Source organism: Daphnia pulicaria, chromosome 8 (genome assembly GCF_021234035.1).
Source record: "Daphnia pulicaria isolate SC F1-1A chromosome 8, SC_F0-13Bv2, whole genome shotgun sequence".
NCBI classification, from domain to species: Eukaryota; Metazoa; Arthropoda; class Branchiopoda; order Diplostraca; family Daphniidae; genus Daphnia; species Daphnia pulicaria.
This window is the reverse complement of record NC_060920.1, coordinates 2,489,500-2,500,987: the sequence shown is the minus strand read 5'-3', so window position 1 is coordinate 2,500,987 and position 11,488 is coordinate 2,489,500. Positions and strand designations below refer to the sequence as shown.

Sequence of the window (11,488 nt, the reverse complement as noted above, 5' to 3'; positions counted from 1 at the left end):
TAATGACGTTTGCAATTGAACCACGTTGACTACCACTAGCAATAAGTTGTTCAACAGAAGGCCGTCAAAGAGATTTGCCAACCGGTAGAGCTTCCTTTCTTCCGCCTTCCTTAGCACAGCTACCACTTGAAACAGGTTTTTTGACACAGGAGAAAGAACACCAGGAATGCAACGAGGTAGGACTTGATTGACGTAACCCTTTCTAGTGTGGCTATAGTCCGGCTAGTAGGTTTTTCACTCGGAGCATGTCAATTAGAATTGACGACGAGTGTAGCTTGATGACCTTTACTAGACTTGCTTTCACTATTGGTAGATTTTTCAATAGTAGAACGTCTATTAGAGCTCAGGTCATGAGATTCTCAGGAGACTTCAACAAAAAATTGTCAACATGTTCTCAGTTTCATGGCTCATGGAGCTAATGGCTGCTGTTCAATGATATCCCTTTTAATTGATAAGTCATTCATTATTGAAGTTTCAGTAGGAAAATTTTTTGAAGTGTCAGTTATTTAACTTTCAGATTACCGAGGTCACTTCAGTGCAGGATGCACGTATGTAAGAAAGAAAAAGGGTATTGTATTTCAAGGAAAAATTGTAAATTAACAGAGGGATCACTCTGCGATCCCGAAAAGTAATCTGAATTATAGAAGAAATAACGGATTGAGACCCTAATAAGGGTGTAGACAATATAATATGCTCTTTAAAGCTCTTTTTTGTCGCTACATACAGTACCTACCAAACTATTAGGTAAACCCCCCTTTTTTCAGTGCATTCTTATGAAACTACGTGTCTTAGAAAAAATGCAATAACTCTTGAACCAGTTGGGATAGATTTTTTCCTTTTTCCCTGAATAGATCTAATGATGATCTACATTTTTTATACACATGAAGTCGTCGTCGGATTTTAACCCCCCCCCCGGGCGCTACGGTATTGTTCACTTTATTAGGTACACCCCGTTTCCCCCCATATGCGCCGTGTTAAATACGGCGTTCTCAAAAATTTACAAAAAATATTAAAAATAAAGCTAAAATCTTTTTCTTTGTGCCAAAAGATGCAATAAGTTTAAGAAGAAAATTTCGTAACATTACTCTTAGAAATTTTTGTAATTGCAGATGAATTAATCTCCACCTTTCTTGAGGATGCACATTTTGGACAACTTTGTTCCCTTTAATATATCAGATTATTAAGTTAACCAGGGGAGATATTGAAAACTTTTCTTTTATGGGAAAAAAACTAAGGGGAAACTTAATCTCGGACTGTGATGATCAAGACGACAATGAGGAAGACGGACAGCCTGACATCGACTATTCTTTTGAAGAAACTACATCTGACCAAGAACCCTGTGATGCTTAAGTCCCTTCAACAAGCTAATCTTCATGATTTCACTAACCATTTTAAAGATCCATCTTAAAATTTATTTTCCTTTGTACAATTAGTAGATGATGAAGGTAAATGCACGTTGTTAAAAAAAGAACATTCTGTTGGTTTTGTAATGGGAGCAATCGCCATAAGGCGATTAGTGTCAAGAACGAGCTCAGCCTTGGGACTGATAACTAATTCATCTTTAACGACATAATCGCGTGTCTAGGCTATAAGATCTTAGACTTTCTAATATCATAGAAAGCTGCCAGTTATAACCTGCCAACATTCGTAGGTATATAAGCGCGACTCCATCAGAGTTCGCATACGCATTGTACACATTCTGTATCCCTTGTATTATTGTGTAAGCATGTTATTGCTAGTACTCTAAATACAAAGTGCATTCTTCCTACAATCGTCATCTTAGTTAATCATCTTTAACCCCCCGTAACCATCTGTTACAGTTTTTAGAGGAGCAAACCAAAGATTAGTAGTCACCGTAATTTGCAAGTCCGTCAATTGATGTAATTTCGTAAATTTTCTGACTCTCGAAAATAACTGATAGTGGAATCAGTTGAAAAAAGACCGATTGTGCGAATCGGAGATTGGGGTCTATTTAAAACTCTTCCTGGTTCCCAAACAGGAATATTTATTCCTTCTAGGATGCGTTCGTCAGTTCCATTCTTTTATGGATAGCAAACAATAGTCAATTTACGAATGGCAAAGCTCAAATGAGAAAAAAATGACGAAATAGGAGTGAACTGCATACGGTACACATTTGAGGGACAAGTAAAAGGGTCTAATAATAAAATTTCTACGATTGGAGAAAAAATCGTGTTGAAGTTAGTGAACAACCCAAGAAATCCAAAAGGAGTTGCTGAAACCCACACTCTGGAGGTTGCACTTTAGCAACACCCTTCTCCCTCTCCCTCCTGTTAACTCCCCCAAGTTAATGACGCTAGAGATTTGACAAGAGCCTCACTTCTTCTTTATCTGTTCTCCTGAAGACTGCGGTGCTTTACTAAGTATAATCTATACATATCCTTGTATTCTGTGTCATATCCAAGGTGCTCTAAGTTAAAATAAAAGTCAGTTAGCAAAGTATATTTATCTTAATTTATTATAAAATTCATCAGTTTATGGGCCCAGTTGTCGCACAGACCTCACATAGAGAATCTGTATAGAAGAATGGAAACACCAACACTGAAAGATATTGGACACCTAACCAAGTTTAATGGCAGCAACTTCCAACGCTGGAAATGTGGTTTAAGACTCACCCTTGAACACCATCAACTTATCGACATCATTGATGGAACAGAAACTAAACCAACTGAGGTAATTCCTATGACAATCACTGAAAACCAAAAACAGTAAAATCAATCTAGTCACCTCTTTAAAAATTACTACTTTGAATACGAGTAAAAATAGAGATTAGTCATAGAATCTTTTTTTGTTTAACTCTAGAAACAATTGAAATTATGTACACGAGTAAAAACTAGAAACCAGTCAAACAAGTAAAATTATTTGCAATACAGTCGACTAAGAGACTTTTAAAAACTAAAATCTTATTCTGTCATTCGAGACCAACCATTTAGATCTCATGAAACAAAATCTTTATACACTTATTTTAATTCGAGATAATGACATTTTCTATCTCATGAAACAAAATCCTTATACACTTATTTTTCGAGATAATGACATTTTCTATCTCATGCACCTATTAAATAGGTAAGAAACAATGACAACGTCGTCACAAATGCTGCACAAATTCAAAGATGGAAAGAAAGAGATGTTGCAGCTCGAAATTATCTATTTGCCACTACTGAAGATGATCTACGAGATACCCTCTGCACAGCAACAACAGCAGCCGATATGTATGAGAGAATAAGAAACCAACACGCTCGCACTGCAGCTGATAATCGACTTATCCTTCTTCAACAATTCACCGAGTACTATTTCAACAAGGCCATAACGTCACAAGCCATGTAACAGCTCTCGAACTTCTGTGGTCAAGATTAACGGAAATTGGAGAACATATTCTTGAAAGTCAAGTTATAGCTATAATTCTCTCCACACTTCCATCAACCTATTGTCACTTCTACACCACCTGGAACAATTCACCAGAAGCAGGAAGAACTGTCAAACTTCTGCTCACTAAACTACAAGAAGAAGAGGCGATTACACAGGCATTTAACAGAAACAACCCTCCAACGGAAGGAGCCTATGTTGCACCCAACCACTTCCAAATTCCCGCTCAACGAAATCAAAATCAATCTCTACAACAACCTTACAGCAGGCCTCATCCTTACTCAATGTCTAGAGGAGGTCACCAAGGAGGAAGAGGAGGATTCCAGTCAGGAAGAGCAGGCTATCCAGGTGTCAGAGGAGGATATCGTGGCGGTTTTCGTGGAGGCTATCGTTGATTCAGAAGTGGCCCGCAAGTTCAAGGAGAACTCTGCTCCTACTGTGGATTAGGTCCTCACAAAGCCACAAACTGTAGAAATAGAATGAGAGATGAAACTGAAGCCCTCCAACAGCAACAGTCAAATGCAAATGTCTCACATGTAGAACAAAAATTTTGAATTTGGCTACACCTCGCAGAATATTCAAGACTTTGAGACATTTGGTTTAGTAGCAGACTCTGGAGCGTCTGAACACATGACGGATAAAAGATCGATTCTCATCAACTTCAGACCGATTCAAACAGGAACTCACTCTGTCCATGGCATTGGAAACACGTGTTTAGAAGCAAAAGGAAGAGGTGATGTTGAAGTGGATATGCCGCAGGAACAACTCTACTACTTAAAGATGTCCTATTTGTCCCTGGCCTGGGAATAAACTTATTTTCGATTAGTGCAACCACATCAAAAGGAGAAGAAGCAATATTCTTCAAAGATATGGTACAACAAACCTATTTAAAAAAAACATTTTTCTCATCTTTCATAAAAAGATAAAAATTTTTTTTTTGTCATAGGTCAATATATACAGAGATGGACAACTAGAAATGACTGGTCAAAGAGCAAGTGAGAAGCTTTACTATCTTGATATTATAGTAAAGGTCCAGGAATCCTGTCTCAATGCCACTAGTCGTCCACTACCAATCTCAATCTGGCATCAAAGATTAGGTCATGTCAACAACAAAACGATCCTGAAAATGTCAAAAGAAAACGCTGCGAATGGACTCAAAATGGTAACCGTACGATTCGGCCAAAAAAATACGATTCGGCCTGGCCGAATAAAAAACAAAGAATTGTGGCCGCTTTTCTGAGTTTTTTATTCGGCCAAGGCCGAATCGTATGAGTGGAAAAATACATTGAAATATACAATTCGGCCAATGCCTTGTTTTTATGTTTTTTATTCGGCCAAAAATGGCAAGTAATTAATTAAAAAATATACTGTTCCGCCAATTGATCAGACTTCTTTCTATTCTTGAATTGACTGGTGGCCGAATGAGAAATTATTGACTTTGTGCGATTCGGCCAAAAAAAATTTAATTTGGCAACCATTATATTAAAGGAGGGAGAAGGCCGGAGGATTGCCGCCAATAATTTGGTCTATAATAGTCAACAATCTAGTTTGAATTTTACTAATTGCCTTGGATGAACACTCGGAACACTCGGAACACTCTTAACGTCTATCCATAGCCTACTTTATAATGTCTCCGTGCTTCATTTGCAAGTTAGAATTTGTTGGTGCTGAGGGTCGACGTTGTACAATGGAGTAGTCAAACATCCACGTTTCCATCAAATTTGTGTCCAAAATGGCCCAATCAGCGTACAGCGTTTTAAAGCTGCTGTACGCTGATTGGCGATTTTGTAGTGATGTGACGTTATAGTATTTCGACTACGTTTACGTTATCCGTTAAATTAACGGAGCTTTGAAATTTATACGTTAAGTTAATTAACGCGTTGTTTGAAACAATACGTTAACGCAAATTTAACGTTATTTTTTACGTTACGTTAAAAAAAATTTGCGTTTTTTTTACAAATAATATCCCTTAAGGCAAAAAAAAATTTTGCAAAAGAAAAACAAATTTTTTTCATTTCAGTTTTCTCAAACCATATGCCTAAGGAAAAAAAAATTTTCAAAAGAAAAAGCAACTTGGTTTTTGGTTTCAGCTCACAGAAAATTAAAAAAGTTCGACTATGAACTTATTAATAAATAACGTGAAAATTTAACGTCTAAAAATAATACTACGTTTCCGTTGTTAAGTTAAGTTAACGGACCCTCAAAATGGTCCGTTAACGCATGTTTTACGTTATCCGTTAAGTTAAACGTCCCATCACTACAATTTTGGACACAAATTTGATGGCAACACAGGATGTTAGACTGCTCCATTAAGAAAATTAAGTGTAAAAAATTAGGTGCTCAAATAAACCTAAAAGGTAAAATGACTGACAGCCCTATTATCTGAATCTGAATAGCCCTGAACAGCCCTGAATGGTCTGATAACCTTAATACGATTCGGCCAAAAAACTTGGCGAATAATTTTTTGGCCGAATCGTCTCATAAATTTAAGGCCTATGGCCGAAAAATTTTTTTTTTAATAATTGGCCGAATCATTCAATTTTTCAACAGGCCGAATCATTCAATTTTTTCAACAGGCCGAATCGTATATCGTCAAAAGATCATTCGGCCTAAAGTTCAAAATTGTTTTTGGCCGAATCGTACTGTATTCCTCAAAATAGAAGCAACCAGTAAACCACCAACACTATGCCACGGATGCGTTTTAGGGAAGATGCATAGGTCATCATTTCCAAACGAAAGAACAAGAAAGAACCACGTCGGCGATCTAATTCACTCAAACGTATGCGGTCCGATGCAAACCATGTCACCTGGCAAGTCACGCTACAACGTTCTATTCAAGGATGACTTCAGCGGTTGGTGCGAAGTTCAGTTCATGAAAAAAAAGTCCGAAGTCTTCCACCACTTTAAAAAACTTCGTAGCACGGTGGTCTTCACAATCTAAACATCTCTCTCTTAGATGTGAAAACTGCCTTCCTAAACGGTGAGTTAAACGAAGAAGTCTTCATTGAACACCCGAAGGATTTGTCGAATCAGGAAAAGAAGACCAAGTCTGCCTACTCAAGAAAAGTCTCTACGGACTGAAACAGGCTCCGAGAATGTGGAATATAAAATTCAATCAATTTCTGATCAGATTTGGACTAAAAAGAAGTAAATTGGACTCGTGTGTATACTTCCGTCAAAATGGAACTGACCTACTCATCATAGCTATCTTTGTAGACGACGGACTTGTGTGTGCATCAAATATTCAACTTGCCAAAAGTGTAATTGACTCCCTTTCCGAAGAATTCGACATGATATCTCTACCAGCTACAAGGTTTCTAGGCTTAGATCTTCACCTAAGAAGTCACAAGATTCTAATTAATCAACCCGAGTTTATCAAGAAAGTGCTAAACAAATTCAATATGGGATCGTGCAAACCTACTTCTATACCTATGGACCCTGCGACTCGTCTGACGGCTTCGATGACGCCAACATCCGAAGAGGAGATTTTCCATATGGCAAAAGTACCGTACAGAGAGGCGGTCGGATGTCTGCTCTACATCTCAATCACGTGCAGACCAGATATATCGTACGCTGTAAGTCAAGTAGCCAAGTTCTGTCAAAACCCAGGTCGAGCACATTGGAGCGGAGTAAAGAAGATCCTAGCCTACCTCTCCGGAACAACTGAACTCGGAATTATGTTTGAAAAGAATGAAACAAGTCCAATTTCCGGCTACACCGATGCTGATTACGGTGATGATCTCGACAACAGGTGCTCCACATCCGGCTCAGTTTTCTTTGTATACGGGAATCTTGTCTCGTGGAGCAGTAAGAGACAAAAATGTATATCTCAGTCAACTACCGAAGCTGAATACGTAGCGGCCTCAGATGCGTGTAAAGAAGCAGTCTGGCTCTCCAGTCTACTCACAGAGTTAGGAGAAACAGAAGAAAAATCAGTACCGATGTACTGCGACAATCAAAGTGCAATTTAGTCCATCCGCAATCCAGCATTTCATCAGAGAACTAAACACATAGACATCCGTTATCACTTCATCAGATCCTTGAAAGAAAATGGTATTATTGATGTGTCTTATGTCCCATCAAAAGAACAGAAAGCCGACATACTAACAAAACCCCTTCGAAACCAGAGTTCAAAAGAATGTGTCAACAGTTGGGCTTATGTGATATCACTATGTCTGTTGAAGATTCCTTGGCTTGAGAGGAGATGTTGAAGTTAGTGAACAACCCAAGAAATCCAAAAGGAGTTGCTGAAACCCACACTCTGGAGGTTGCGCTTTAGCAACACCCTTCTCCCTCTCCCTCCTGTTAACTCCCCCAAGTTAATGACACTAGAGATTTCACAAGAGCCTCACTTCTTCTTTATCTGTTCTCCTGAAGACTGTGGTGCTTTACTTAGTATAATCTATACATATCCTTGGATTCTGTGTCATATCCAAGGTGCTCTAAGTTAAAATAAAAGTCAGTTAGCAAAGTATATTTATCTTAATTTATTATAAAATTCATCAGGTTATGGGCCCAGTTGTCGCACAGACCTCACATAGAGAATCTGTAAAGAAGAATGGAAACACCAACACTGAAAGATATTGGACACCTAACCAAATCGTAGTTTTTTTCATGGAGTTCATCCCTGTAGAACTTATATTTGCGGTTTACCTCTGCCAATCATCCCGTCCTGTCAAATGATTTCATATCCAGACAATGTTGTGTGTGATCCTTTTTTTCCTTTTCCTGTCTCCTTTTTTGTCAAAAGTGAAAATAATTCCAATTATATGATTTGTTGATATTGTTTAAATCTTAAGAAACACCATCAAAACAAAGAAATCAAGAAAATTAGCAAACACGAGAAAACACTATGGAAATGTCAGGAAAATTTGTTTCTCAATTTTCCCATTTTTCGAAAATTGAACTTGCCAAAAAAGTGGGCAACCACTTGGCCATGGTATTCAGAAAGGCTACCTCATAGTCGGAAATCATAATTTCTAGCTCAAGGGGACTATCGATTTCAAGATCCATCAAATTAATTTGCACAGGGACTTATTCATAAAGGGCGGTGGTCTTTGCATTTATTATTGCATATCCAAACATGGAAAAACTTGGGGTCTAAAATAAATAATTATTATAGTATCAAAAGGTTGATGACTAATGAGTTATAAGCAATAAGACTTATAAGTTGTCAAAAGCAATAACGTGGAGGGTCATGAGTTAATAAAATAAATCTGGAGTTATTTGAAAGGTGGCATCAATGCCAATTCCTCTAAGTCATCAAAGAAGGTAAAATACCCAGACTGATGAATATTAGCGCACTTTTATTTTCTAGCTGATACTTTTCCTCGGAAAAAACAACGCATTTCCTGACAACGAATGCCCGAATAAAAAAATTTACCCTGAAAATAAAGAAAAGACTGTATAAAATTACCTGTTTTGAGGGAATTCGATAATCAAGTACCCCGCGTCAGCCACTAAAAGGGGTTTGGAGGTTGACGATCTGCGAATGAACTGTAGGCATGAACGAATTTTCATATATGGGACATCTCTACTATTCATCATAGGAAATAATCACATTTATAGACGAAATTAAGAGAGAAAAGGTTCTTCTGCTGTATCGGATACCTTTCTACTTCTTCATCATAAATTTTCTTTATATTCAAAGTTTCATTCAGCAATCTTACTTTTGTTACCTGATGATTTTTGAATCTGAACTGGAGGATATCTGAATTTTTTTCTCGAAGAAACAAATTTTAGAATAAAGACTGGAATAAATGTGTATTGATATTTAGTCCACCCTCCGTTACTATCTATAGCATATCGAAGTCTAGTAACCATAGAATGGGCCAGTTTTCTCCAGGAATTTGGATTGCCGCTATACCCATTCTAAATTGAATGCGCCCTTTCGAAAACCTCTTCCGAAGTTGGAGGTCGAAAAAAAATCAAAATCTTTAATAAATTATTAAAGATTCGGATTTTAATAATAATATTAATAAATATATCCCCAATACATTCTCTATCGGATTCCAATCCGCCCCTTTTGCTGGCCAGGGAAGTAACTCAATTTCTCGTTATTACACAAACCTATGTTGAATAACATTGGCTCCGTGGATGGAGGATTTATCCTGTATAAATTTAATACGAAATTTGATATATTTATCAGCGTTCGGTTTCCTTTAATACGGACGAAATCAGCGATACCGCTGGCAGAAATCCATGCCCAAACATGGACAATTTTTCTCCCACTTCGGTCTTGAACTTTTTTCTTCGAAACGACTTCTGTTACAACGATAGAAAAATCCTCATTCGTCAGATATGAAAGATGAAAATAGCAGAGAAACTAAATTAACCGACACGAAATAAATGTATTACCTTATATCCCATCCGCCCAATTAGCAATGAATTGTATTTTGTCTAATTTTCCTTTTTGTGATTTTTGTGGACCGACACGCTCAATACTCAGGAAATCTCGGATCTAGAAAGAGCAATAGAGGATGAATACATACGATAGGTAAAAGAATCTGATTATATAAAAGGGATGTTCACAACAAGTGTCTGCTCCCCATCTTTTGTTTGCTTAAAAACAGCAGCAGCAAAAACAGCGGAAATACAAAAGTCAAAACACAGTTATTGTTGAACAATTACGGTCAACTATGGTGCTGCCGCTGCCATCACCACACGTATCGTCCCAGAATTAGGCTAGAAGAAAAGGCGTTTTGGATTTCATTACCGTTTATTTGTTTACTGGTGGTTTTGTTGAGAATTTCCCAAGATTGGTTGGAAAGTCCCATTTCAGCCGTGTGAAATCAAAATCAGTGAAAAATTTGATTTTTTCGTTTACAGTTCTGTATAAGACGAAAACCACAGAGTCGAAAATTTTATTTTCTATCAGGAAATTGATTATAACGGAACTCTAGAAAATATTTAGGCTGTGAAATCTATTTTGATGAATCTGATGTATTAAAGGGAACAAAAGTTGTCCAAAATGTGCATTCCCAAGAAAGGTGGAGATTAATTCATCTGCTATTACAAAAAATTTCTAAGAGTAATGTTACGAAATTTTCTTCTTAAACTTATTTGTTGTTCAGCAACTTTTTAACTATATACCATATTTTTAACAGTCAAGCAACTGTTACAGACTAAGTTGAAGATAGCAATATGAAACTTCAACATTTGAATCAAATAGATACAATTTCTGATCCACAGAGTTATTTGACAAATTGTGATGAATTTGTATTGTAAAGCTTAATAACTTCTGTTGTCTTGCTTCAGTTTTTTATTTCTATTTAAATCGCATTCTTCATACAAAATAACAAATAATTTGTTTTTATATCATAACGTTGCATCGGTATTTTGAATTTGGCCGTATTCATAAAAACATATTCGTAAAGTAGTGCGACGTGCATAAATGATAATCGCTAATACAGTTTAAAATGAATAAATACCCAAAAAATCCAAGAAATTGTTTTGCCCAGCTGTTTTCATCATTTTTTTTTAGTTTCATCATTTGTTTGTTACTTTGTTTTCATAATATTTTCCCACCTCCACGCTTAAGTATCAGATTCTCATTATAAGTCGTTATAACGTAGCTCATAAATAAGACATAAATCAGTACGTAAAATCTAGCAAAATTGTATTGTTTATGTTATATTGCCCTCTTTTTTTACTTTTTGTATTGGAGATTCTGTTGAAAAATATTACTCATTTTAATCATATCACGGGAGATGCTAATAATTGTTGATACAGTTCTTATTTGGATTTCTTGGCCAGCCACTTTTTTAAGACATTTTCCTTTTTTGTACTTTCCACGGACTTTAAAACAAAAATTTATGGTTTTTGGATAAAGAAAAATGTTTAATTTTTAGCGTAATAGAAATATATAATTGAGTTAAATTAGACTTACCTATTATCGCATCACTTAAGTTGAGATATCTGGAAGAAATAGCAGTATCAGGTAGTATTCAGTATCATTTTCCAAATGTTGGCGTTACTCAGATCAATCGGCCGATAACAATTTGCAATGAGCTCCTTTTTCTAGAATTTCAAAATCAAGTCAATTAAAATTTTTTATGAGCACTGATACTAAAAAAAATCAATTTAAAAAATAGGGGAGACTTGG

General features: G+C 36.5%; 2 protein-coding genes across 2 annotated transcripts; both read left to right on the top strand.

Moving 5' to 3' along the window:
• The first annotated feature begins 2,500 nt into the window (after positions 1–2,500).
• LOC124312506 lies at positions 2,501–3,880 on the top strand. Its single transcript, XM_046777038.1, has 2 exons — positions 2,501–2,691; positions 3,085–3,880. The coding sequence occupies exons 1-2, from the start codon at positions 2,545–2,547 to the stop codon at positions 3,343–3,345; spliced, it is 408 nt and encodes a 135-aa protein (XP_046632994.1). The 5' UTR covers positions 2,501–2,544; the 3' UTR covers positions 3,346–3,880.
• Positions 3,881–6,674: 2,794 nt separating this feature from the next.
• LOC124310741 (secreted RxLR effector protein 161-like) lies at positions 6,675–7,355 on the top strand. Its single transcript, XM_046774698.1, has one exon. The coding sequence runs from the start codon at positions 6,675–6,677 to the stop codon at positions 7,353–7,355; it is 681 nt and encodes a 226-aa protein (XP_046630654.1).
• The last annotated feature ends 4,133 nt before the right edge of the window (positions 7,356–11,488 follow it).

Bases quoted from the DNA above. Each gene is read 5' to 3' on its own strand.
- LOC124312506 (XM_046777038.1), top strand. From the start codon at position 2,545: ATGGAAACACCAACACTGAAAGATATTGGACACCTAACCAAGTTTAAT. The intron at 2,692-3,084 runs GTAATTCCTATG...CCTATTAAATAG, and splicing joins CAGAAACTAAACCAACTGAG to GTAAGAAACAATGACAACGT.
- LOC124310741 (XM_046774698.1), top strand. From the start codon at position 6,675: ATGATATCTCTACCAGCTACAAGGTTTCTAGGCTTAGATCTTCACCTA.